Genomic DNA, 27,085 nt, shown 5'->3' with positions numbered 1-27,085 from the left:
ATGCACTGCCTTTCTATAATAATATTCAAGGTGGCTTTCTGTATTATTTCTGCATTCCAGTATGCTCCATAAAAAAATTACGATTCTGGATTGGATCAAAACTTAGACCCCAACTGCATCAAACATTTTAAGCGCAATTATATATTATACATGGCTTGGGACCACAATACCTGATGGAATGCCTCTCCCGATACGAACCCACCCATACTCTACGTTCAAGATCAAAGGCCCTCCTCCGGGCGCCTCCTCCAAGAGAAGCTTGGAGTCTGGCAACAAGGGAGAGGGCCTTCTCAGTGGTGGCCCCCACCCCAAATTATGGAATGACTTTCTTTACGAAGTGCGCCTGGCGCCAACACTGTTATCTTTTCGGTGCCAGGTCAAGACTTTCCTCTTCTCTCAGGCATTTTAGCATGTGTTTTAAATTTTTAAATTGTGTTTTAAATTATTTTTAAAAGATGTGTTTTTAAATTTGTATATTTGTTTTAATGATTTTAGTTACTGTAAACTGCCCAGAGAGCTTTGGCTATGGAGCGGTATATAAGTAAAATAAATAAATAAATAAATAAATATCTCTTTAAACAGTCATGTTTTCTCCATGTAGCTCTTTCAGGAGAACGGAGGTCCCCTAACAACTTTCAGCACCCTTTACAAATTACATTTCCCAGGATTCTTTGGGAGAAGCCATGGCTGTTTAAAGTGATATAATGGTGCTTTAATTGTATGATGCAGCCCCACTGAAATCAGTGAAACTCAGCTTAGTTATGACCGATTCCATTGATTGCAGTAGTACTAAAGTATTACTTATTTAGACTGCAATTCAGTACATGTCTACTCAGAAGTAAGCTCCATTGAGTTCAATGGGACTTACTCCCAGGTAAGTGTGTATTGGATTACAGCCTTACAGAGCAATCTAACTTGCTGGAGGACGGGGGGAGCAAAGCCAGTGGAGGTGGAGCTGGCGGAAGGTGGTGCCACATCTAGCTGCTGCTTGGAGGCCTTGTGGAGGAGAGGATGCTGGCTGTGGCAACAGAGCATTGTGGGAGGAAACAAAATACCTGTTTTCTTCCAGCACCCCTTTTCCCAGTGTACCAGCTGCCACTATAGAGGGCCACGGGAAGGAGCTGAATGGGACCTGGATATTGGGTATGTCTTCCTCTTGGCCCCTCCTCCAACACCCCCCCCAGAATGACCCTTTCGCAGCCCTTCCACTAGCTCCCCTTACACTGGGCTGGGCTTCTCTGGCAGGTCTTCAGCTGAGCCTGCCAGGTCCCAGCACAGCCAGGGATTTATGCCAGCTGAGCCGGGACCCAGCCAGAGGTCCACCATATTCAATTCCCCGCCGCCTGGCGTAAATGCAAGTTGGACTGTGCCCTTATCCAGCCCTCTCTGTATATTTAGCAGTGCTCACTGGGTGACCTTGGGCCAGTCACTGCCTCTCAGCCTCAGAGGAAGGCAATGGTAAACCCCCTCTGAATACCGCTTACCATGAAAACCCTATTCATAGCGTCGCCATAAGTCAGGATCGACTTGAAGGCAGTCCCAGAACAGAACATTTGTGGTAACTGTGAAACTTTCCTATACAACATATGTGGAAGAAAAGTGTGATGTTACAGACAGCTCTCTTTTTATTTAAAACATTGAAAACAGTGTTCTTTAATGTCATCCATCTTTAAAAAAAAAAAAAAAAAAACCCGTGTTTTTCCCTCACCAATTTAAGAAAATATATTCAAGGGCAGATAGAAGCCTAATTCATTATTCTGTCACTTTGTGAGTCTAATGGAGCAAGAGCAGCTGCCACTGTGTCTCTGAATACCTGAGACTGAACTCTTCAGAGTAATATGGAAACAATATCAGGGACCTGCACATACAGTGTGCACGAGGCAAAATTAATTGGAAAATAGATGGTCTGAAAGTTAAACACACTCTTGTGGCCTGTAAACATTTGTTCTGCAACTAAAATAACAGCACTGTATTAAACTAAAAGAATTTTCATTTTTAACACTTAAGTGAAAGATTCATTCATCATCAATCATTTCATTTTAAGCACTACATTTACTGAAGTGAGTTACATGACAGTCATTCTGCTCTTTTTATTAAACAACATATGAGGTGAATCTAATGCCAGAATGAAGCAATTTAACAGCTTGAAAATATGTAGATGGAATTCCTTGAAGTCAGTTTGACTTAGTTCTTATGGTGGACCACTAAAACAGTCTCTTCAGTTTGTTAGTTCTAGCATGCCTTTTGGAAAGAGAGTTACCACTGATATTTCTGAACCCTGAGTACTATTCAGAAGAAATGTTTACCTGCCAATCTTCTCCTTGCATGTCCATCCAGTCCTTCAAGTTTAGGTGCAAAACCAAGGCATCCATTTTGCACATTTTCCAAATTCTCATTAATAGAGTTTTAGAACCCAAATTCCCCATCACTACAAATCAATTATTTATCCATACTTTCCCTTTTTTCTTTTCTTTTTAATGGTCAGGGTGGGAGATGAGCAGATCACATATCCAGGAGTGTAGTCATCCAGGGTCTCAGGGGGTCTTAGACCCCTTACTTTTTTAGGAACAGGGACCCAGCAGGGTCCATATCTCTCCAGCATCCTGTGAGCCAATCAGCATAACAGGGAGAGTGTTAGCCACTGAGAAGAGTCTCCTAACACGCTTTCTTGTTCTTTCCTGCTGATTGGAGCCAATCAGAGTGAAAGGAGGTGAGTCAGCCATTGAAAAGACTCTTTTAGTAGCTGACATGCTCCTCTTTCATGCTCATTGGCTCCTAGGAACATCTGTTGTGGTGGGCAAAGGCATTAACAAAGATCTCATTCTCAACCTAGGAGTAAAAAAAGGAGGGGGCATGGGCGTGGCTGTGACTATCATGAAGGGACCCTGCACTTCTGAATTTGCCTCTACAGTACTACATATATCAGAGTTTTAATTGAGAAGATTGACTGGAAGAGGGTGGCTTTTTGCAGTGTTGTATAGAAAAAAGCATGACAACAACAGATTGAAAATGGCAGCAAAAAGGATGATGATTAAAAATAAGGATAAGACTTTGTTCTGGGTCAGCAGAGTGGATGGTGATGCTATCAGCAGATATGGAATGTAGTTGAGGAGACACAGGCTTGGAACCCAGGATGAAAATTTCAGCATCAGATATAATGGAGAGGATATTCAGCCATTCAGATGGAAATATACAGACAGTTGGAGATCTGGCTTTGGATGAAGATGGAAAGGACTGGGGTAGAAAATGTAAGAGAATTGCTGCTTTTTCCAGATAAATTAGCCTCTTTCCCTCAGCCAGAGTTCTCAGAAAGCCACTCTGTACCCATCAGGAACTTCAGTTAGCTTGTAAATTCACAACCATTTTTATATGGTAGTTATGTGATCAAACCACAGTGAGTGGATCCCTGCCATTGGGGACTGGTTGTGTGAGTGTTTCAACCAAAATTGTGGTTTCCTGGTATAGTTCACAACACATTTCAAAGACTGGTAGTTGGCATTCCATCTTTTTTCTGGTAGGGTTTTGTCACAAGTAAATATTCAGTAAGCAAAGTTTGCATATTGTAAAAAGTTTCAGCTGGTGAACCTCTGGTTATTTTGCAGTTTCTAGAGGCAGGACTAAGCCAAAATGGGAACATATGGGTTTTTTTGCAAAATGTCAGAAAGATAAACCAGAATTTGGGGGTGGGAGAGAAACATACAGTTTCATGAATTGTTTGTGGTTGGGGCTACAAAATAGGGCAAAAATGTTCACCTATTCAGATTGAAGGCAAGAAGTATTGCCTTTACTGATTTGCAGCTGCAGTCTAAAAACATCTAGGGGACACCAGGTTGGGGAAGGCTGGTCTGAGTTAGCGCTTGAGTATCTGGCATAACCTCAAGGAGAGGCACCTTTTTATTAAAAAAAAAGTGCTGAAGCCACAAATCAGGCAAAGAAACATCTGTAAGCAGCTAAAGCTATACACAGGAAAAGGGTTAAAAAGAAGGGTTTTTTACAGATTTTCAGCTGTAAAATTTGATTGGGGAAAAGTTGTGAACAGCCCTAGTTAAAGCTGCAGAAGCCCTACTGAAAAAAAGTTGGTTATCCTGAAGGTTATCACAGAGTCAGTGTGGTTATATCACATAATTGTCAAAGAAACAATTAGTCATCAGTCTGACTCTAAGGCTCTGAAATAGAAGAGCCACTGAACATCTAAAATGTAAATAGACACGGCACTAAGTAAGAAGAGAGTATTGGGACAGAAAGAAATACTCTAACAAAAGAAACATGATAGTCGATATGGTTCAGTTCTGTGACATTGTACCATCAGCATTGTCGCTATCCAATCACCAGCTGTTTCAATTAGTCTTGTAAATCCACAAGCTCTATTCAAACGAATGGAGGCTATGCAAAAACAGGGCTTGGTGGATTGCACTGCCCTCTAATTCAGTGCTTCCCAACCTTTATGAATATGGGACCCACTTTGTGAGCTCAAAAAATTTCATCCCCTCCCCGCTAATTGTAATTTTAGTCTCTGTTAATGGTGCATGGCAAAATCACATCTCTGAATATCCCTTTCCATAAAAAGCTCCCTGCAGACAGGGAGGTGTTGCTTTCTTTTCTTAATGCAAAGGTCCAATCAAATTGGTATTCCACTGTGCCACACACATACAGTCTGAAGATGTACAGTCCTGTCTCCCAACACCAGTGGGTTACAGTGTTGGACTAAGATCCAGGTTCAAATCCCCACCCAGCCATGAAGCCCACTGGGTGACCTTGGACCAGACATAGTCTCTCAACCTGACCTATCTCACAGGGTCTGTATAAGGATAAAATGGAAAGGGGGGGGACCATGTGTACCACCTTGAGCAACTTGGAGGAAAGGTGGGATATAAATGCAGTAATAATTAATTAAATAAATAATTTCAACTGCAGTATGTGGACCCCACCCTCAGCCAACCTGCTGAGATTTAAAAAAAAAAAACCTCAAGAAACAACAATGTGGTCATGGTGGGGATGCTACATTGTGAAAACAAAAGGGTGTATAGATTGAGGAGGGGGGTTAGTGCTTTTAGGCCTTGGGATGATCATCAGAACTGATGACTTGGTTAGGCACTTGGGGAATGAGAGCGGAGCAGAAGACAGATCAGCGCATGCACATGCACAAACACACCTGCCTCTCCTGCAAGCATCTGCAGGTGTGCATGCATTCAGGCACATGGGAGGGGGGAAGCCCTCAACTGCAGCAGTGTCTTGGAGAGATGGGGGGTGGAATGTAGGTGGAAGAAAGGGAGAATGCTGGCACACACATACTTAGCCTCAGAGATGGGGGGTGAGCAAGTCCTGAGTTTCCTTGCAGCTCTTTGGCTCCATTTGGGCCAAAGGTGAGATCTGGGCGGCCTTGCAAATGAGATTAATTTTTAAAAGGAGGTGGCAGTGAAGCAGGAGCCAAGAAAAGCAGGCAGATTGGCTGCCAGGAAGGGGGGAAAGAAGCCTTTCCCTGCAGCCTTGCTTCTTTTGCTTCATGAAAAGCCCTTTCCTCTTGTTCTGAGCAAGGGCATCGTCAGTAGTGAGGAGATGGGAGTATCAGGAGGCAGGAGGCAGCAATAGTAATCCCCTCTTCTTCCGGGTAACTCCACCCTCAGCCTCCTTTGGCATCTGCCACGTTTTATAGGCAGACGCCCACCCACGGCACGCCTGAAAGATGCTTTGCCACTTCAGCAAAAGTCCTCCTCTCTTATTTGGAGCATGGGGGAGGTATAGTCTGCAGCGGCAGTGGGAAGCAGACAGCATCCAGGGAATGAAGACTCTTTTTTAAAAAAATGAATAAATAATTCATTTCCTTACTGTTCGTGGCCCCCCTGAATTACTTTGTGGCCACCCTGCAGGTCAAGGCCCCCCAACTTGGGAATCACTGCTGTCATCTGTTGCCAGCTGGGATATTCTGTTGGAACACAGCACATTGTCAAGATTAACAATGTTGAACTAAGTTGCGTTATCTAAATACATGCACTCTCTGTTTCATATTTTCATCATACACTAAAAGCTGGGTGAAACATCTGCTGGTTTGGAATGAAAACAAAGCCAAAGGGGAGACCTTTTGCAATTCTTGATTTTGCAGTGCAAGAAAGCAGGCATGCTAGCAAGAAGTCAAAATGAGATGATTATATGGCTTACCCAGAGGGTTCTGTGCAATGGGAAAACAAAATTGAGAACCTTTGCCATTGTTCTGAAAATAGATGCAAGTTAAAAATCAGTTACTAGCCAAGGGCCAGATGTAGTTCTAACCCATCATTTAAAATCCTTTCTTTAAAATATCCTTTCTCCTTTAAAGGATGTTAATTTTCTTAGAGTGCAATAAAACACAGCTACAATTCAAGTTTATTTGGGAGAAAAGGTGAAGGAGGATGGGTGCATTTGCACTGAAGCAACAAAAAGCTGAAATGCTCTAGTAAGAAAGCTTTTAAAAGATGGTTGGATGTAATCTAATAGTGTACTGAAACATACATTTTAAAGGGCAGGAAGGTTACTAGAATGCATTCAGTCTTGTCTTGCTTTTTATAAAAGGGAGGGTGTTAAAGGCCATCTACATTGCTGACTCGCATTTGCTTGAGAAGAATTGGACAGCACACATTCACTAAGAAATTGCTAAGGAGGACCAATTATAAGAAATGTATTGTAGGGCTCAAGCATAATGAAATGCTGGGGTTTTTTTTGTTCGTCAAACAAAACAAATCATAGTTTGCTTTTGCATTTTGATACACATCTGAAGAAAAGAGCTCCAGTCCACAGACATTTATGCTAATATAACATGCTTATAGAGACTAACACACTCACTGGAATTTTATTTTGATACATTGAATATTTCATTCACATTCAGTTTTTTTCTTGCCAATTTAGGATTGGCGGAACCTAACACTGACTGCTGAATGTTTAAGAGAAGGGCCAATTTTTCCAAACATGGCTTCTCCCTGCAGTTAAATGATTTCTCCTTCTCTACTACAGGGTCTTGATGCTGTTCAGGAGCTACCTCACAATACTCCCAAAAACTAGTGGGCTGATGAATTTGTCTCTATAGAGAAGCAGCAGTAAGCATTTGTGACTTTTCTGTGATAAACTATCCTTGATGTAACACAAAATACAATGAGAAACTAGACTAGCAGATATTGGGATTCCTTCTTACTGTTGTGTAAACATAAAATAAATATATTTTAAAAAGAAGAAAATAAACCTAGTTTTAATATTATATGGGTTGAAAGTAACTTTTGATTATGTCTCTTTTCTTGCAAATAAATCAAACTATTTGTAGTACAAATATCAGTGTGGTAGTAGAACTGAATATAAGGTATATGTTGACTCCCCCCCCCCCCCGCCGATAGGGCATCTTACATTGAGGATGATTTATTATGATCTTTTCAGTCCACTTTTTAAAAAAAGAAACTTCCACTCCATAACATTCAGGGGATTATAGTGAGATTCCCTTCAGGGAAAGAATCATAAATATTTTCCCTGAACTACTAACCTTTTCAAGATCTTTCCCCTTCCCCATACACTTTCAGTGCAGTGCTAAAATTGTTGGCAGGTAAAGGATTGCTGGGAGGTGAACTGACATTATAAATGTCAGAGGTCAGCACAGGTATAGGAGGAAAAAGAAGCTGCTGAAACACCAACCTTACATTTTACGGGGAAACCTTCCAATTATATATTTGTTGAAAATAACAGTCCAGTTTCTGGTCCGCTTAGGGTTTCAGGACTAAACATAATAAAGCAAATTTGAAAAGGTTATACATGTGGCCAAAAAATGCATTATTTCTTGCCTGAAGGGAACACAGTCATCTTTTGAAAATACATTTTTACAGCTCTAGCTTAAAAAGGGAATTGTGTTCTATGAATTATACCTCTTCATCTTTTGAGAATAACAAAAAATGAAGCCCCAGGCTTTAGTCACAAGCCAGGCAGTGTCACAAAGTGACACTCATTAAACAAATTCTCTGTGAAACAATGCCTGTTGCAAATTCTGCTAAAGAAGCAGCACAAAAATAGAACTGTAGAGGTTTGGAGGGAAATGCAGTACATAGAAGATACAACATTTTAAAATGCATTGCAACCTGGAAGCTTCAGTTCCAACTTTTCTGCTCTAAAATCTGATTTTGTGGGGGAGGTAAAAGTTTATAAAAGGTAAGACCTTTCTTACAAAAACAGACCTTGAAAAGAAATGTCTTATAAAATTAGACTGTATTTCAATTTCAAGCATTATTATCTTATTAGTTGATTTTCTTCATAAAATGAACCCAAAGTGACATACAATAAAAAGATTAAAACCAATATAAAACTAATACAAATAAAAAGTAAACAAATCCCACCACAATACATGGATAAGATGGGGAAACAACCCACCCCCTAAAAGAGGCTACAATGTCAAAAGCCCTCTAAAAGTTAAGAGCAGAATGACTGGAGAAAGAGGAATGTTTTTGCCTGGTGCCTAAAGATACATAATGATGGCACCAGGTGTGCCTCTCTGGGGAGAGCTTTCCATAAGCATGGGGCCATTACTGAGAAGGCACATTCTTGTGTCACCATCCTCCACATAATCTCCCTCAGAGGAGGCACACAAAGAAGGGCCTCAGATGCTGAATGCAGGGTCCCAGTTGGTTCATATGAAGAGAGATGGTTCTTGAAGTATTGGGGTCCTGAGTAGGGTTGCCAGGTTCCTGGCTCGAGACTGATTCTGTATCTTTAGGAGAAGAGAAAGTCAGCCAAGTGCAGGTGTTCTTGCAACCCTGTAATGAGAAAAACCACAAGATGGAATTCTTCCTTCCCCCTGCCCAACTTTTAAAGATACAGAAGACCTCTTGGTTGCCAGGCCCAGCCTCTAAGAGGTCTTCTGTATCTTTAAAAGTTGTGCAGGGGGAAGGGAGAATTCCACCTTGTGGTTTTTCCCATTACAGTGTTGCAAGAACACCTGCACTTGGCTGCCTTTCTTTTCTCCTAAAGATACAGGATCAGTCTCAGGCCCTGAACCTGGCAACTAATCTACTGTACAAAGGTAAAGTTAGCACTTGTTGTTCTGCCCACTTTTGCCTGGGACTCCAAGTCCCCAACCATCACTGTCATGAGGTCCTTACAATTAAGTGTCCTTTTAACTAGAGATTCAAGATGTGTTTCCCTTGTAAGCAAGGCCAGGAAATTCAGTTTTGTGTGTGCCAGCTGGGCAGTTTTTGTAGAAATATACTTTTTTTGGTATTGTGAATTCTTGACTCTCACAACACTTTGAAATACAAGTTTGTCTTTTTCATGTCTATACTCTACTTGTCCTGATTAGCAGAGCTCCACAGTTTTTACTTGCCATGGCATGTGCTCAGCCAACTTGTTGAGTGGGTGATAAGCCCCTGGGCTTCCTTCCAGTTCTGGAGATGTGGGGCAGAGGAGTGGGGTGAGGGTAATATGATCCATAGAAACATAAGAAGCTGCCTTATACCAAGTCAGACTGTTTGGTTTCTCTAACCCCAAAGATGATGGAAAGCCTGCAGTTGGTATGATTCTGTCTCAGAAATAGAGTGCTGGTGTTGTTAGCATTTATTGCCCGCCCTTCACCCAGAGGTCCCAGGGCGGGTTACAACCACCTTAATACACAGTGTTAAAAACAATTTAAAAAAAACAGAATCACAAAATAGGGTGGGTCCTAAAAATATATACCTCAGGTGTCAAAGGCCAGGGTAAAGAGGTGCATCTTCAGCATTCACTTAAAACTGTACAGTGAGGTTGCCAGATCCACCTTGGTGGGTCCACAACTTGGGGGCTGCCTCAGAGAATGCCCTCTCTAGGCCACCTCCCCCTCAATCTTCTGAGTTTGGAGGAACTACTAAAAGGGCTTCCTCTGCTGATCCCAACACCTGAGAGGGTCTGTAGATGGAAACGATCTTTAAGATATATGGGACCTACATTATTTAGAGCATTATACACTAGTGTGAGCACCTTGAATTGGGCCCAGAAACAAACTGGCAACCAATGTAGCTGTTTTAAAATGGGTTGGTTGTATGATATCTAAAAGGAACCCCAGCAAGTAATCTGGCTGCTGCATTTTCCATGTTGTTTTCAAGGGCAGCACCACATAGCGTATTGCAGTAATCTAATCTGGAAGTTACCAGAGCATGGAGTACTGTGGCCAAGTCTCTGTCCAAAAGGGGCTGAAGCTGGCAAACCAGCTGGAGCTGGAAAAAGGTACTCCTACCCATTAAGGCTACCTGAGCCTCCAGTGACAATATTGGATCCAGGAGAACCCCCAAGCTGCGAACCTGCTCCTAGGGGAGTGCAATCCCATCCAGAACAGCCTGTCTCTCCACAGAGCTCTGGACACATAACACCTCTGTCTTTTCAGGATTCAGCTTCAATTTATTGCGAGAGTGCGAGATTGTTCCTGGCCTCTCACTATCTTGTAGAAGTGTGGCATGAATTCAGGGACAAGCCCACCACCACCTCCAACCACTGATCCAGCACCTCAACTGCCTGCTGTGATTCAAATGGAACTGAGAGATAGAGTTGGGTGTCATCTATGAAACCTCACTCCATATCTCCTGATGACCATTCCCAATAGCTTCATATAGATGTTAAATAGTATTGGGGACAAGACTGAACTCTGTGGAACAGTAGCCTCCCATAACTCATTTGTGGAAGTGGCCTTGGAGGTGTGAGCAGAGACAGAGGCGTATCATCTCAGCTTTCACCTGTCAGATAGTTAAACCCTGAAAGAGGCACAGCATGCCTCTAGGTTGCCCTCTCCAGCTTTGAGATGGAGATGGGCAGGGGTCTATTATTTGCATTAGGTGAAATCCCCACCCTTCTCCCCAGCTCGAAGCTGGGAGCTAGAGAAAGGAGTGCGAGATTATTCCTGGCCTCTCACTATCTTGTAGAAGTGTGGCATGAATTCAGGGACAAGAGCCCATGTCTTTGGTATTGGGTGCATGATTTTGGCAACCACAAAGTTTGGGTTGACCATTAAGGCCAGTCATAATTTGTGGGTGTCTTCTAATTAGAATGATTCTTTTTGACAACATTCAGGTCTTTCCTAGGGAAGTGCAACTAGTGCTGTTGTATTTGTTTCCAAGGGTTGTATATTAGGGGGAGTAGCAGCTCATAGGGAAGTAGCATTCTTCATTTCCTTTATGGAAATCTCAGACATTTTATGCACCTTATATATAACTTACTGAATTCGATGCTGGTAAGAACTTTTGCAAGGAATTCTATTATTACATTATCATAACAACTGAACACCTGTTCATTTGCCAAGCACACTTCCTGGCCAAAAGCTTTTGGTATCAAAATAGATCCAGAGACTACTGTAGTAGAACATGAGTCTTAGGAATGCTTCACAAATTCTACTTGTTTAAATCCCCCCTCCCCCAACTTTGGAATTTTGAATTACTTGCCTTGTTTGAATTAAAACCAATGGATTGCACATTCCCCATGGTTCAGATTTCTGTTTGGTGTTATGATGAATTTTTGTTTGTTTTGTTTTTATATACGCGATTTAGAAAGGAAAATGAAACAAACACAACTTTAAAATTAAACTATCACTTTGCCACTTTTTAGAGAGCCAGTGTGGTGTAGTGGTTAAGGTGTTGGACTATGACCTGGGAGACCAGGGTTCGAATCCCCACACAGCCATGAAGCTCACTGGGTGACCTTGGGCCAGTCACTGCCTGTCAGCCTCAGAGGAAGGCAATGGTAAACCCCCTCTGAATACTGCTTATCATGAAAACTCTATTCATAGGGTCGCCATAAGTCAGAATTGACTTGAAGGCAGTCCGTTTCCATTTTTTCCCCATTTTGCCACTTTTTATCTGTCTCTGTTTTGTGTTCTTCAAAAAACATACACACACACAAACACCCCACAATATATATTAGCATGTGTAGAAGGGAAAGAGACTGAGTGTATAACTCGGTCAGGTCCTGACAATGAAACTGAGGCTAATACCACATGACCACTGCATTTTTCAGTGAATGTGCTCATTCCACATATTTAGCATGGTCCTAAATTGTGATCACCCTTCCTATGTGAAGAGATTCCAATCCTAATTTAGAACATGAGGATAGTCCCAATCATCTTATTTTTCTGCACTGATTCTATTGGTATCTCTGTCTCTCTTTTTAAATAACATATATTATTATTGGACTCAATTTATTAATTCTCCAGAAATAAAAGCCCACAAAATTTTCCTCAATAGTGCAGTTTCATCTATTCTTCCCCACCTCAGCTACCCAGCTTTTCTCTTATTGCAGTTGATGTAGGAACAGTTCATTGATGCACCACCATTCACATGCTATACAGAAACCAACGTCATGTCCTTTGACACCAGCCTTGTTACTCTCTTGCCACTGAAGCACAGCATAGGATAAGCCTGTCAACAAGAGCATGCTTAGCTAGAGCATTAAGGGCAAATAGTATAGAAGTTGTCATCCCTGTCACTTCACTGCCATCTAGTGATACAATAAGAAAAAATGGGTTTTGTCTTACAGATCAGTATCTTCATGACTCACTTATCCAACTATGGGAATGATCGCTTGGGTTTGTACACCTTTGTCAATCTGGCCAATTTTGTTCAGAGTTGGACTCATCTGAAGCTTCAGACACTACCTCCAGTTCAGCTGGCTCTCAAGTACTTTGAGCTTTTTCCTGAGCAAAAAGACCCTCTTTGGCAGGTAAGATATGGATAGCTGTTTTACCTATTGGTGAACAGTTTGTTTAATTTTCTGTGCAGTCTGATTGTATTACATAAAATTTATATACTGTGTTTTTATTAAAAGATAAAATTGTTTTCAAACAGTTAATGGCAGATTAATAATCTGAATCTAGCTAAACACAGCTTCTGATTGCTAGCTGAATGTTATAAAAACAGTAGCACTATTGCCATGCCAATCTTACTTTATTGTTTTTATCATTTATCTATATAGTGCCATCAAATGCACATGGCACCATACATTAAATAAAACTGTAATATTTTTATATCTTTGCTTTTTAAAAATGGAACAAAAGCAAACTATTTTATTCAACCTAGCAACGTGTATAATAAAGATAGAGGTGTTTTAATCAAATAGTGCCTTTCTGTGAATAGGAATCCTTATGTTTGTGGTAGTCTTTGATCTGGTGGAAGGGAAGAGGAACAGAGGTGATGATTATCACTGATTCATCCTTCCATCTGCAGCTCCCCACAGCACTTCCCACACTATTCTGGAGGGGTCCCCATGCACTCTGGAGCGGATTTTGGGGGGTTGCAAGGGGGAAATGGCAAAATTTGCTTCTTCTCCTCTTCCATTATACTGTATAAAAATACCTTGTTTTCAATGTAAGTGCACAGTCAATCAATCCACAAAGACTTACATCATTCAAAGTACTTCAGAAGAGATGAAGTAAAAGAAAATATTTGACTGGTTAAGCTACTCTCAGCACCTAGTGTGCTTTCTGTATAATAAATAATAGACATTAATATGAACTAATAAAATGAGCTGTGTGTACAGTAATACCTCAGTTAACAAAGTAGATGTGTTCCCGGACATTACTTCTTTAACAAAACCTTTGGTACCAGAGGCAGGAAGAACATGGAAAGAATAGGGATAGGTACCTACACCCAGTCATAGATAGTGGGGACAGCTTCTACAGGGGCTTTAAAGGGTGCCTACCCAGCACCCACCCACTCCTTCTCCTCTGAATTGTATTGGATCCTTCTCTCTCCAGCTCTGGGAGAAAGCAAGACAATGCAAAACAAACACACCCTAGTTTCACCCTAGCAAAGCACCGGCACAGGATTATCAGTTTATTGATAGCAAAGCAGAGACACAGGTTGGTCAGTTTCACCCTAGCAAAGTAAAGGCAGGGCTTATCAGTTTATTCATAGCCAAGCAAGGAAATGGGCTGGTCAGTTGCTCCTTAAAGCAAAGGCACAGGCTTGAAAGTTTACCCATTGCAAAGCAAAGACACATGCTGGTCAGTTTCACCTTAAAGCAAAGGTATAATCCTGAAAGTTTATCCATAGCAAAGCTGGCCAGTTTCACCTTTTAAAAAGCCTGCCTTAAAAGAAGCTTCCTTCCTGGAGAATTCGTTAACTGAGGTATTACTGTACAGTAGGGCCCTGCAGTGTACAGTGATCAACTGGGTATGTAAGGGGTGGTGTGATGTTTCACGTATCCTTGTCCCAAGCTTTATACTGTATCCTGTTTACACCAAAACCAGCACCTTAAACTTAGCCCAGTCGAGCCAGCGTGGCATAGTTAGAGTGTTGGACTACGACCTGGAAGACCAGGGTTCAAATCCCCACACAGACATGAAGCTCACTGGGTGACCTTGGGCCAGTCACTGCCTCTCAGCCTCAGAGGAAGGCAATGGTAAACCCCCTCTGAATACCACTTACCATGAAAACCCTATTCATAGGGTTGCCGTAAGTCGGAATTGACTTGAAGGCAGTCCATTCCCATTCATTTTTCAACATGATTGCCAATAGTAATACTCATTTTACATTTATCATTCAAAAATTAATATGAAGACTCTTCTCTAAGTATTCTAAGTATTTCTCTTCTGTCTTCTAACATATGTATGTAGCTAGACAATTTAGCTATTGTAGACCAATAGTGATAAAAAATTGTATTAGGTTGTTTTCTCCTCATCTTAGAACCCTTGCGATGACAAGCGACACAGAGATATCTGGTCAAAAGAAAAAACCTGCGATCGTTTACCAAAATTCCTGGTTATTGGACCCCAGAAAACTGGTAAGATCTTATTGTATTGGAATTAGCTTGGTAGGAGAAAAGATTAGCTAGCAGAACTAGAACAGTGGTCTGTGAGCTTCACTCAGGTATTCTGCAGCATGTCTACATTAAATATGGATATTTTTCTTGTATTTTTATTGCTTTTTTATTTCTTACATTATATTTTATTGTATTACAGTGTGAGTTCTATGGAATGCAAATTGTAATACAATAAAATAAAAGAAATAAAAGCACCAATTGAAAATAATACAGTATCTAGCACAGCCCATTACAATTGCTATAACTGGCAGAAAAATCATTAAGTGGGCCACCAAGACCATCAGCAATTTTCAAGTGGTCTGTGGGAAAAAAAGTTTGGGAACCATTGAACTAGGACATATCTACACCGCAACTAATATGAACCAACATACCACAAGCCTTTTCTCTTCGGTTCACAGACCCTGAGCCCACATTATATCTATCTACTTCAAAGCTGCTGTTAAATTCTAAGAGAAAATACCAATCAAAAAAGACTTTGTTAGTATGTTGTTCTTCCCCTACTTAACCCTGATATCTACATACACCGATTTTTCTACCTTGTGTAGTTTTAGCAATGACCATTTACTTTCCTTTAAAGCCGTGCATCTTCTGCAATACAAATGCATGAAATCTCAGGTGTTTTCAGTATAGATACTGCAGGTCAGTTGCTACTTAAATTTCAGCTCAGCATTGATCCAAGAAACCTTTTTAAATACCAGCACTTCTTTTTGTTTATTGAAGAAAGCATTGTATACATATCTATAGTGTTTTAAAAAGTTATTTGCTGGTTTAACTGGGGATGATGTTCACTAAAGACTGCATCTTAAGGGGCTATGTCATCCTCCATGAAATCAGGATCCAGTTGGCAGAATGCATCATCTTGTCTCAACTCTTGGATTTTTGTTCTCTTTTCAGGCACAACAGCTTTGTATTTGTTCCTGATCATGCATCCTTCCATCATTAGTAACTCCCCCAGCCCCAAAACCTTTGAGGAGGTACAGTTCTTTAATAGAAATAACTACCACAGGGGGATTGATTGGTAAGATGGGTTACTAGTATAAATCTAAAAATGTCTATACTGTGCACAATACAAACATGGCATCACTATATGTAATGTGAGGCAGTTTATGCAAACTAAAATAGACTTTTACTATTCTTCTGAAAATTAAGTACATCCAAATAATGTTGTGTCAATTACAAATATAATAAATACCTCCTGTGATTTCTCCCCTTATTTCACCATTGCTGTTGAAAACTACTTGTGTTACCTCAAACAATAAGATACTTGCAACTGTTGAAAGAAAGAACTTGAATTAACATTTCTGTCATAGGTTATTTAATTAATGGAAATGGAATATTGTCTAGGCAGCTAAAATTTTGAGTCCACCTAAAAGACAACATAGACAACATACTATTTGTTTACTAGTTAGCAGAAATTTTAAAAAGAGCCACAGATGTGTTCCTTACATTTCTGTGTACAGGTTTCTAATGATTTTCCAAAAAGCTGATCTTCCTAAATTTCCTGCAATATTTAGGATGAGGTGCCATCCCGCATCTCTTCAAGTGGATCTATAACCATCCCCTATCTTTTTAGGTGGTCATAACTGAGTCTGGCTTAACCGTTCCACTTCCTTTCTTCTCCCACTTTGAAACCAACTGACCTCCCTTTTTGGCATGAGTGAACTTCCCATTGGATTACGTCCACTGTCCACTGTCTTGAACTATAACAGGGGTTCCTAAACTGCGGTCCATGGACTGCCAGTGGTATGCGAGCTTCATTCAGATGATCCATGGCATATTGGTAGATTTGTGGTTGAAGACAAGAGATGGCACATCCATCCTATTAAATATTCATATTGATTAATTAATCATTTTTATTGGTTTTATTTCTTACATTGGATTTTATTCTGTTACAACTTGAACTGCATGACAATTTGAAAAGAAAGAAAGAAAAGAAATTTGAAAAGAAGCAATAAAGACCATTTTCCATAGGAGGTGGGCCATCACTGTGGGAAATAGTTCCACCTATCGTGCGAAGGCAAGAATGTTTTTGAAGTCAAGACTAGGGACGTCATGCCCCTCCCACTCTCCAGTTCATTCTTGCCTTCGTACGAACAAGAATTACACGTAGCATTTAGCTAAGTCTCGTATTTGTTTGTGTATTTGTGTATTTGTTTTCAAATCCTTTTTTCTCTTTTGTGTTTAACCTACTGAGGGTCCCCTCAGAGACCGCGGCTGCGGCTCTCTTCGTTTTTTCCCGAGCTATTCTTTTCAAGTTATTTTCTTTCCTTGACTGGGGGCTCCCTCTGAGACCGCGGCTGCGGCTCTCTTTTTGTTTTTGGCAGTTTTCGAGTCCCCCCTCCCCCCGGCTCTGTTGTATCCGTTGCCTGGGAGTTCCCTCAGTGACCGCGGCTGCGGTTATCTTGGTTTTGATCGTTTTGGAGCTTCCCCCCCACCGGCTCTGTTGCCGCGGCTGCGGCTCTTCCGATCTCTACCCCATCATACCTTTTTCCTCAGATCACCCTCGCTACGTGGCTTTAATTCCCACTGCGAAGGGCTTTGCAAACGGCGATGGCGGCTCTCTCGGCGGCGGCTGCCGCTTTTCCCTTACTGCCTGTTCCCTTCTGGGGATTCCTTTGAGCCGCTAGTGCGGTTTTCGGCCCCGCTGCTTCCCCTGCTAGTCTGTGCTGGACAGTCCTTCCCCCCACTCCGTCCCCAGACGGCCGCCATTGCTCCTTCTCCCTCAGCCTTTTTTGATCGTTTTTTCCCGCCCTTTTTTCCGGGTGCCATTTTTTGAAATTCAAAATTCCCGCCTTTTTTGTTACCATTTATTAACCATCGGATACCTCCCCTGCAGGCTATCTATCTGTATGTTTGTGTATATGTGCTGCTGACAAACTTACACAGGGCTGATTTACACACATTTTTACTGTGGCTGTAATCCTAGTGGCTGAATTATATTATCAAGGCTGGAGCTCCAATCCTAGTGGGCTGGATTGTATTATCAAGGCTGGAGCTTTAATCCTAGTGGCTGGATTACATTATCAAGGCTGGAGCTTTAATATCAGTGGCTGACTTGTATTAAATCTGATTTACATTGTATATCCTGCCCCCTCTGGGGCCGTGAACAAGCCAAAAACCCAGCCTACAGTACTAATCTGAGTGTGCCAACTCTAAAACAGCCTATATTATATTAACGCTGATACCTCAGTGCATTCTGCCCCCTCTGTGGCAGTGCATTTCGCCATCTGCCAGTGTATCCTACCCCCTCCGTGGTAGTACGCTGTGCCAGTTCGGGTCTTTACATCCTGCCCCCTCCGTGGCAGTGTACTGCACCCAGGTTTATATAAGATGGCAGAACAGCCAGGCATGTCACCATCAACACTCATGGTGCCAGATCAGCCAGACATGCCACAATCAGCCAAGCCACAACATCCTAACACGTCTAAGACCAGACATGCCAAAGCACTGGCTAAGACAAAACATCTTTCCAGCCATAGTAAACCAAAGCGCCCTCGTTATGTCTCTGTACCAACCACAGCACAGACACACATAAGCGATATTTTCCATTCCCCGGCTGCTGCTTCTGACGAGGAAGAGTTTCTTGGCTTTCCCGCTCACTGTTCGCCTAACGAACCTACCTCTGATTTACCGCCTCAAACATCTGTCCCAATAGTTCATCAGGCACACACATCTGCCACATCTGGTCTGCAGCTGTCTCCTGATTTCCTCTCCCAACTTCAAGCCATGCTGGCATTTTTCACCCAAATGCAGTCACTACCACAAGTTCCTGCCATACCCCCACTCAACATGGACCAACGTGCATGCCATGAAGCTCATCCTTCCTGTTCACCAGATCCCTTTGATGTAGCCAGAGGCAGATGTACGGACGAAGCCTCGTATGCGGAGGAGTCAACTTTCACTGACCATGTTGAAGGAGACGACTGGAGCGACTATTCAGATCATGAGGAGGATACATCGTATCGCCTGTTTGATACCTCAGACTATCAGCCACTAGCACGTAGGGTACTTCATACCCTTGGTCTCCAGACTGCGCCTTCAACTTCGTCCGCCCCAGCTATCAAAGGGGCCAAGGTCCTCAAATCCCCTGCACCTACTGAACACTACATCCCGGTGCCAGACCCAGTTGCCAAATTAGCCTCCGAAGAATGGGCTCATCCACTCAAAGCCCGACGCTTCAAGAACCTGGCTGACAGATTGTACGCCCTAGCCCCAGACTTTGCCACCAAGTTAGATGTCCCTGGCATAGATGAACCAATCGCTTGCCTCGTTTCAAGATCTCTTTTGCCCAGGGAAGGGGAATCCCACCTAAAAGATACTACTGAGCGACGAATAGACTTCGCCCTCCGCAAGAATCACGAGGCCACTGCCTTATCCATGCGTGCCTCCGCTTCAGCCTCCATATTCTCCAGAGCCTCTATGATGTGGATGGATGACCTTCTAGAGGATGATAACCCTGATCCTGTCGCCTTCAGAAGAGCACTATCGAAATTACGTAAGACAGCAGCTTTTGTGGCCGATGCCACTTTGGATGCCACTCAATTAGGGGCACGAGCCATGACGACTCAAATAGTCGCTCGTCGCACCCTCTGGCTTCGCCACTGGCAAGCTGATTCAGCGGCCAGACTGAACCTGTCCAAGGCTCCTTACTCCGGATCTCTACTCTTCGGCGAGGAAGCTCTAAAGGCAGTTCTGGTTGATCCAAAAGACGCCCAAAAACTGGTTCTGGGCACAGTCAAGAACATCGACCACAGACCCTTCAGGCGATTTCCCTCCTTTCGTTCTAACCAGTCCTTTCGAGGAACGCGGCCAGGAGGACGAGGCCGCGACTTCAGACCCTATGACCCCAACGCATTCAGGGGCTCCTGGAACCGACGCTTCCAGGGCAGAGGTCAGTACCAAGGGCGCAGGGGCAACTCATCGTCCTCATATAGGGGAGGCCCTCGCCTACACAAGTAGTATTAACGCCCTCCCCATAGGTGGCAGATTACTTAATTTTGGAGATCGATGGCTGCACCTTACTACGGTCTCCTGGATCAGGGACCTTTTCACTTATGGCTATACCATAGAGTTCTGGGCAACCCCATCAGACAGATTCCATCCGTCTCCTTGCCCAAGGGCACCAGCCAGGCACAACATCATGCAGACAGCTATACATCACCTCTTGGACATAGCGGCAATAGAGCCAGTTCCCACAACTGAGAGGTCAGAAGGGGTGTACTCCCTCCTATTTGCTGTGCCAAAACGAGATTTATCTTGGAGGGCGGTATTGGACCTCAAGTTTGTCAACCGTTTTGTAACATACCGCAGGTTCAAAATGGAATCTCTCCATTCCATTACCGAGAGTCTGCATGAAGGAGACTTCCTGGCTTCTATCGACCTTAAGGAAGCGTATCTCCATGTGCCCATTTGCATAGCCCACAGAAAGTTTCTTCGGTTTGCCTTTGGCCACCAACATTTTCAATATAGAGCGATGCCATTTGGCCTCTCCTCTGCTCCAAGAGTATTTACCAAGGTGCTACTCATCCTAGTGGCTTACCTTCGGACCCAAGGGGTTCATATCTACCCATATTTGGATGATCTGCTAATACGGTCCAAGTCTGAAGAGCTGGCTCATCATCATTTAATGATCACCCTCAATGTTTTGCAGACCTACGGCTGGCTTGTCAACTTCGACAAAAGCCATCTCCAACCAACCCAACGCCTACTACATCTTGGGGCAATGTTGGACACCCTGCAGGCAATGGTCTTCCTGGCTCCAGATCGCATCACTGCCATCACAAGCATCGCAAGGTCCCTGATGCAACAAACATCCGCAGACGTCATGCTTCTCGCCAGAGCGCTCGGGATGTTTATCTCCACAATCCACATTGTGCCCTGGGCTCGAGCCCACACTCTGCCCCTTCAGTGGACTCTGTTGCCTTTTCAAAAAGACATTGCCAGCTCCAACCATCGCAAAGTTCGTTTGAGCCCCGCTCTGCGCCTCTCCTTCCGCTGGTGGACCAAGGTTCAACACCTCTCCAAGGGCACGTCGTTCAGAGAACCCCGCAGAACCGTCGTGACCACAGACGCCAGCCTCATAGGTTGGGGAGCCCACTGCAACTCCCAGTACATTCAGGGGGTTTGGCCCAACGCAGAGCAATCTCGAAGCATCAACTGGCTGGAACTAAAGGCTGTCCACTTGGCTCTATGTCATTTTCAGTCTCTGTTCCCTTTGCATCATGTGCTCATTCGAACAGACAACACGTGTGTAAAATCACATTTGAACAGACAGGGGGGCACCAGGTCTCGTCCTCTGCAGGACTTAGCCTCCCTCATCTTTGTCTGGGCAGAACAACATCTACAATCCCTGAAAGCAGAGCACCTCAGAGGGATTTGGAATGTGACAGCAGACTGGCTCAGCAGACAACAGGTCTTTCCGGGAGAATGGAAACTTCATCCAGACATTTTCCATCGTCTCCAGTGTCGGTTCGGCGCCCTCTCAGTCGACCTGTTTGCTTCCAGTCACAATTGCCAGCTTCCAAGGTACTTTGCCCGATACCTGGACTCAACAGCAGAAGCAGTGGATGCTCTGACAACACCGTGGCCAGACGGTCTATTGTACGCCTTTCCTCCCATACCATTGTTAGCCAAAACCTTGAGGAAGGCGCGAACCGAAAGGGCACAGCTGGTTCTGATAGCACCATTTTGGCCACGCCGACCATGGTTCTCAGATCTTCTGGCAATGTCAATGATGGATCCTTGGACACTTCCAGTAACGCCAGACCTCCTATCCCAGGGTCCAGTACTGCACCAGGACCCTACTTGGCTCAATCTAACAGCGTGGCGTTTGAACGGAGACATTTGAGGTCAGCTGGACTGTCTGACGCTGTGATTGATATTATTTTGGCCTCGAGAAGACCATCTACCACTCGCATTTATCAACATACCTGGGTGGCTTTCTCCAAGTGGTGTCAGTCCCACCACCACGATCCATCCCAGGCCAATGTGCACCAGGTGCTCCAATTTCTCCATAGTGGCTTTATGATGGGACTTCGACCCAACACTCTACGTCGACATGCGTCTACTCTGTCATCCATTCTCTCAGTGTTCTCTCCTGGAGATCATATTTCCTCACATCCGTTCATCAAACGTTTTTTGAGGGGAGTCGCCCTACGCTCTCCGGCTGTTGTCCATCGGTTCCCCTCATGGAGTTTGCCGAAAGTTCTGCAGGCTTTGCAACGCCCTCCATTTGAACCCATCAGGACTGTGCCCCTACGTATACTGTCCTTCAAGGTCCTGTTTCTGATCGCAATCACATCTGCCGGACGCGTTTCGGAGTTGGGCGCATTGTCTTCTGCTCGACACCTCTGCGTCTTCCATAAGGACTCTGTTGTGCTGAAGACTGACCCTTCCTTTCGTCCCAAGGTCGATTCAGTTTTTCATTGCAACCAGGACATTGTGTTGCCTTCCTTTTGCCCGGATCCTACCCATCCTCTTGAAAAGGCTTGGCATTCATTAGATGTCCGGAGGGCTCTCAAGACCTACCTGTCTAGGACCCAAGAGATTCGACGAACGGAGTCTCTGTTTGTATCCTTTCATCCAAGGTCTATGGGGCATAAAGTATCCAATTCTACCTTATCCCGTTGGTTAAGGGCATGCATTACTTTAGCATATGAGTCCCTGAAGCTGTCAGTTCCAGCTAGTATAATGGCTCATTCTACCAGGTCAGCTGCCACCTCGGCTGCTTTTGCCACTAATGCTCCTGTTGCCGATATTTGTAGGGCTGCAGTCTGGTCTACCCCACACTCGTTTATAAGGCATTATAAAATTGATTGTTATGCCTCTGCTGATGCATCTTTTGGCAGACGAGTGTTGCAACAGGTTCTTAATGAGGATTAACATGTGGGTGGTCCCTCCCTATATGGGTTGCTTTGGTACATCCCACAGTGATGGCCCACCTCCTATGGAAAATGTACCATTGGTCTCACCTGAAAGGTGATTTTCACAGGAGTGGGCCATCACGACCCTCCCAGTTGGAGGATGACTAGAGATTTTATCAATGGGTTACATGTTATTGTTACGCTATTATATTTAAATGTAAGAGTGAAGTCAAGACTTTTAGTTCTGTTATGTTATGTAGTTATGTTAGAGTCATGTTGTTATGCATGTGACTATTATGTTATTTTCCTGGCGGGCCTGTTGGCCTTGTTCTTGTATTTTTAGATATCTCTTTTTAGACTCGCTACGAATGAACTGGAGAGTGGGAGGGGCATGACGTCCCTAGTCTTGACTTCAAAAACATTCTTGCCTTTGCACGATAGGTGGAACTATTTCCCACAGTGATGGCCCACTCCTATGAAAATCACCTTTCAGGTGAGACCAATGGTACAGTCTAGCACAGCACATTAAAATTAAAATCAGAAAAATGATTAAGTAGTCCACCGAGACCCTCAGCAATTTTCAGTGGTCCATGAGGAAAAAAGTTTGGGAACCACTGAATTGTAACATTCTGTGAAGAAAAGTATACACGTTAATGAAGAGATAATCATTGAGCGGGAGAGGACTCCACCATGATGCCACAAGCCTCTCCTTCCCTCCTTTAACAGATGTACATCAGGTAAAGGGAGGACTTGTTGTCTCATGGGCCAATCGCAGAAGAGATGCAATCTAGCAGGACTTCCCATGAACTTTGTTTCTTCCACACAGACCCTGAAGGAGAGAGCATTCTAAATTCTTAGAATGAGTGAGGCCATATCACTTTTATTTTTACAAAAGATTCTTATTATAAAGGTAATCTGGTAGATTTATTAAGTATCAAATGTGTATTTCACTAGTGATCTAAAATATGTGCTCCTAGTTGACTCATGATCATTCTGTATGAACTGCCACAGCTAAGAATAGCCTCCATAAAACAGTCCTATTGATAGCATTGTACTGTAGTGTTAAGAAAAAAAATGGGATGCATTTGTTGAAAAGAAAAAGAAAGCAAAATGTTGAAATTTGACAAATGTCATTTTCCAGGACAGACTGTCTTCATGGACTCTTAACATTTCACAAGGCTAGTTATAGGGACAACGTATAGCATTGTCTGTGAATCAATATGTCCATAGTGCTGAAAGTAGACATGGAAACTGTGGTTGTATTGATTCACAGGCAATGGTATATGTTGTTCACTCTAACTAGGTTTGAGAAACGTCAGAGGTCATAGCAATCTTGTTTTTCTGCCACAGAAGCCTGAATTAAAGATCTGTAAGAATGGCTGCAGCTTCTGGCAAGCACAAGCTAGATCACATCAACAAATGCTCTTGCTCCAAAACCTAGATAAAATATGATAGGTATATGGTAGGGACCTTTCTAAACTTGTCATCATCTAATTAGGAAATGCTATTTAGCAGACAAGTGCTTCTACTTGACAATTACATTTTAACACATATTAAATATAACAGATATAGTTTGTTTTGCAATTTTTTTAATGTGCTCAATAACAGTTCTTTTTTGCATAATTCTAAGGTCTTCTAAACTGTTCTATGGAACTTTTTTTTATATAGGTATATGGATTTTTTTCCTGCACCGTCCAATGTCACCACAGATTTTCTCTTTGAGAAGAGTGCTAACTATTTCCATTCTGAAGAAGCCCCTAAACGAGCAGCTTCTTTGATTCCCAAGGCAAAAATCATCACCATTCTCATTGATCCATCAGATCGAGCATACTCCTGGTATCAGGTAGAAGATTTAAGAATTAATGCTGGTTCTAGATTAATATGTAACAAAGAATTTGGGTTTGATTGCTTTAGTACGTATCTGCTATGCATCTCAATTTTATTTTGAAGGGCAAATCATTCTTTAAATGTAGCCATTGTTAGCAAGTCACAGCACAATCTTAAGCATGTCTATTCAGAAGTAAGTCATTTAGTTCAGTATGCTTACTCGCAGGTAAGTGGGATTAGAATTGCTGCTTCACTTCCTAATTTGTAGGTTTAGAAGTGACTAGTTTTCAGTGAAGATCTGGTGATCCTTTCCTTTAATTCTAATTGAGATTGGATGATGAGAACAACACTTTTTCTTAAAAGTGAACTCTATACTGTCATAGAAACATAGGAAGCTGCATTATATTGTCAGATTATTGGTCCATATAGCTCAGTACTGTCTACACTGACTGTCAGTGGCTCTCTGGGATCCCAGACAGGAGTCTTTCCAAACTTTACCTCAAGATGCCAGGCACTAAGTGTGCTGTGGTGTCAGAAGCAGCAACTTGGGTTGCTGCTCTGCAAACATAATAGTCAGTGTCTGTCTCTGGCCTGTTTGCCCCTTGGTCTTCCATTCCCTTTTTACTAACTCTATAAGGTAAGTGCACAGATATTTAGCTGCTATGTTTGTAAGATTATACAGCCACAAAAGTGGCTGAACACTATAGCCAGCATGGATTTTTCACATTCCGCAATGTTAAATTGAAAATACCCCCATGCCATTCTGATGCTTTCCATAAGCTCATTTCAATACAAAACCTTACAAAATTTAAAGTCCTGAACTCAGAAACACTTGCTTAACAATCCTGTAAGTTTTCATGACAATACACAAAACACACAGAAAGAATCCAGAGTTCAAATGTAAAACAAGAGAAAAAAATCCAGTTGGACTTTTTTCTGTCAGTGGTCTCATAATTCGTTGAAATTAATTAAAAATCAGCCATGTTTACAGAGTACCTGTAACCCTATTACTGTCCTTGCCCCATACTCTGAACTTCATCTTCTGCAGTTTAAGTTAAAAAAATGCCTGACTGATTTTTAATTAATTTAAGAAATTTAGCATTGAACTCAATGATAAGCACATACATGCTCAGTAAGAGCCAACTGTCAGTGTTCTAAAAGCCAGAGTCACAGCTGCTAGGCTTGCCTAATCAGGGAGCCACATTCACACCAGACCTTTATTTCACTTGAGACAGTCATGGCTTCCCCCAAAGAATCCTGGGAAGTGTAGTTTGTGAAGGGTGCTGAGAGTTGATAGGAGACTTCTATTTCCCTGACAGAGCTCCAGCAGCCAGAGGGGTTTAACAGTCAGCCCCTTTTCTGAGGATTGTAGATCTGTGAGGGGAATAGGGTGTCTCTTAACAACTCTCAGCACCCTTTACAAACTACACTTCCCAGGATTCTTTGGGGGAAGCCAAGACTCTCTAAAGTGAAATCAAGGTGCAGCAACACTTTGCATAATTTACACTAAAAAATACTCCAAAAACAATTGTGGAATAATAGCACGACTATTCTGCAGAATAGTCTCCAGTGGACATGAGGACTATCAGTTTGCACAAGATAAAACAGTGGAAGGTGAAATATATTCTAGCAAAATTCTAGATGTGCTCTGTGTTTTAAATTGACCGTGCCGATCTTTCCTTAAATGGAGTGATTTAAGCATAGCAGGCTGAATACATGCATCTTGAGAAGGCCAAGTTTGTTTTTCCAACAGCTAGATTCATTGCTTAAGTAGCAGCATATTGTAATTAGTCTGATTTTACTGTTAATGCACCCAAAATAGAAATAGAACATAACCTCCAGTTTGAAACACAAAGACTGTCTTCACCATCATATGACACTGACCAATAACAAGGTTTTGAAAATAATAAAAATACATTTGACACAGCTTTCTAGGATGAATAATGTGTGAAATATACTTTTCTAGGTTAGATTCTCTGTAGAAATAGTAGTGATACAGGAAAGAAGCAAAGTAAGAATACCAACAAAATGCAAAAAAATGTAATTCTCCCATCTTTGGAGATGTAGTCCTGATTGCAGGTGTTACCACCACTCACCATATGCTCAGAGGCACATGTTACCAAATTCTTCCAAGCTACATACGAAGTGGATTGGACTGTGAAAGACCAACTCAAACTGTGTTTGCATTTTTACAGATTTGGTACAATATCTCAGAGAGGAGGTCAGGTCTCTTGCTCCCCTGGTGCATTCACTATAGCTGCCCAATTTCCCTACTTTTTAAAGTTTGATAGAAATATCTGTTGGCTATAGGTACGTTCCTAAACCGCAAGGGTTTTTTTGCCTATTAGTGAATACAGTCCCATAGCTGTGCCAAGGAATCAGGGTGATCTGACTACTACTGCCAGAGGTTGGTATAGTACTATAAGCTGTTTCTCATTGCTGAGATTATGTATGTAAAATATGTTATTACTATTATTAATAACAAATTCATCACTACTACTACTACTGCCCTTGGCTCCTACTGGGAGGAAAAGCAGGATATAAATAAACAAATATGTACATACATACATACATACATATATACATACATACATATTACGTTCCAGTCCCTGGGTAAT

The 27,085-nt window shown here is 42.5% G+C and overlaps 1 protein-coding gene across 4 annotated transcripts in view; it reads left to right on the top strand.

Moving 5' to 3' along the window:
- LOC133364519 (bifunctional heparan sulfate N-deacetylase/N-sulfotransferase 3) overlaps positions 1-27,085 on the top strand; it is a 127,308-nt gene that overhangs the window by 88,487 nt on the left and 11,736 nt on the right. For all 4 annotated transcript variants that reach the window (XM_061585270.1, XM_061585272.1, XM_061585269.1 and 1 more), the window contains 4 exons: positions 12,496-12,678; positions 14,643-14,739; positions 15,673-15,796; positions 24,309-24,483. In XM_061585270.1, the coding sequence (XP_061441254.1) occupies positions 12,496-12,678; positions 14,643-14,739; positions 15,673-15,796; positions 24,309-24,483 (579 nt within the window). The remainder of the gene's footprint in view (positions 1-12,495; positions 12,679-14,642; positions 14,740-15,672; positions 15,797-24,308; positions 24,484-27,085) is intronic.

This window comes from Rhineura floridana, chromosome 9 (genome assembly GCF_030035675.1).
Source record: "Rhineura floridana isolate rRhiFlo1 chromosome 9, rRhiFlo1.hap2, whole genome shotgun sequence".
NCBI lineage: Eukaryota > Metazoa > Chordata > Lepidosauria > Squamata > Rhineuridae > Rhineura > Rhineura floridana.
Note: the sequence above shows the minus strand (reverse complement) of the source record. Positions and strands in the feature narration are given on the sequence as shown.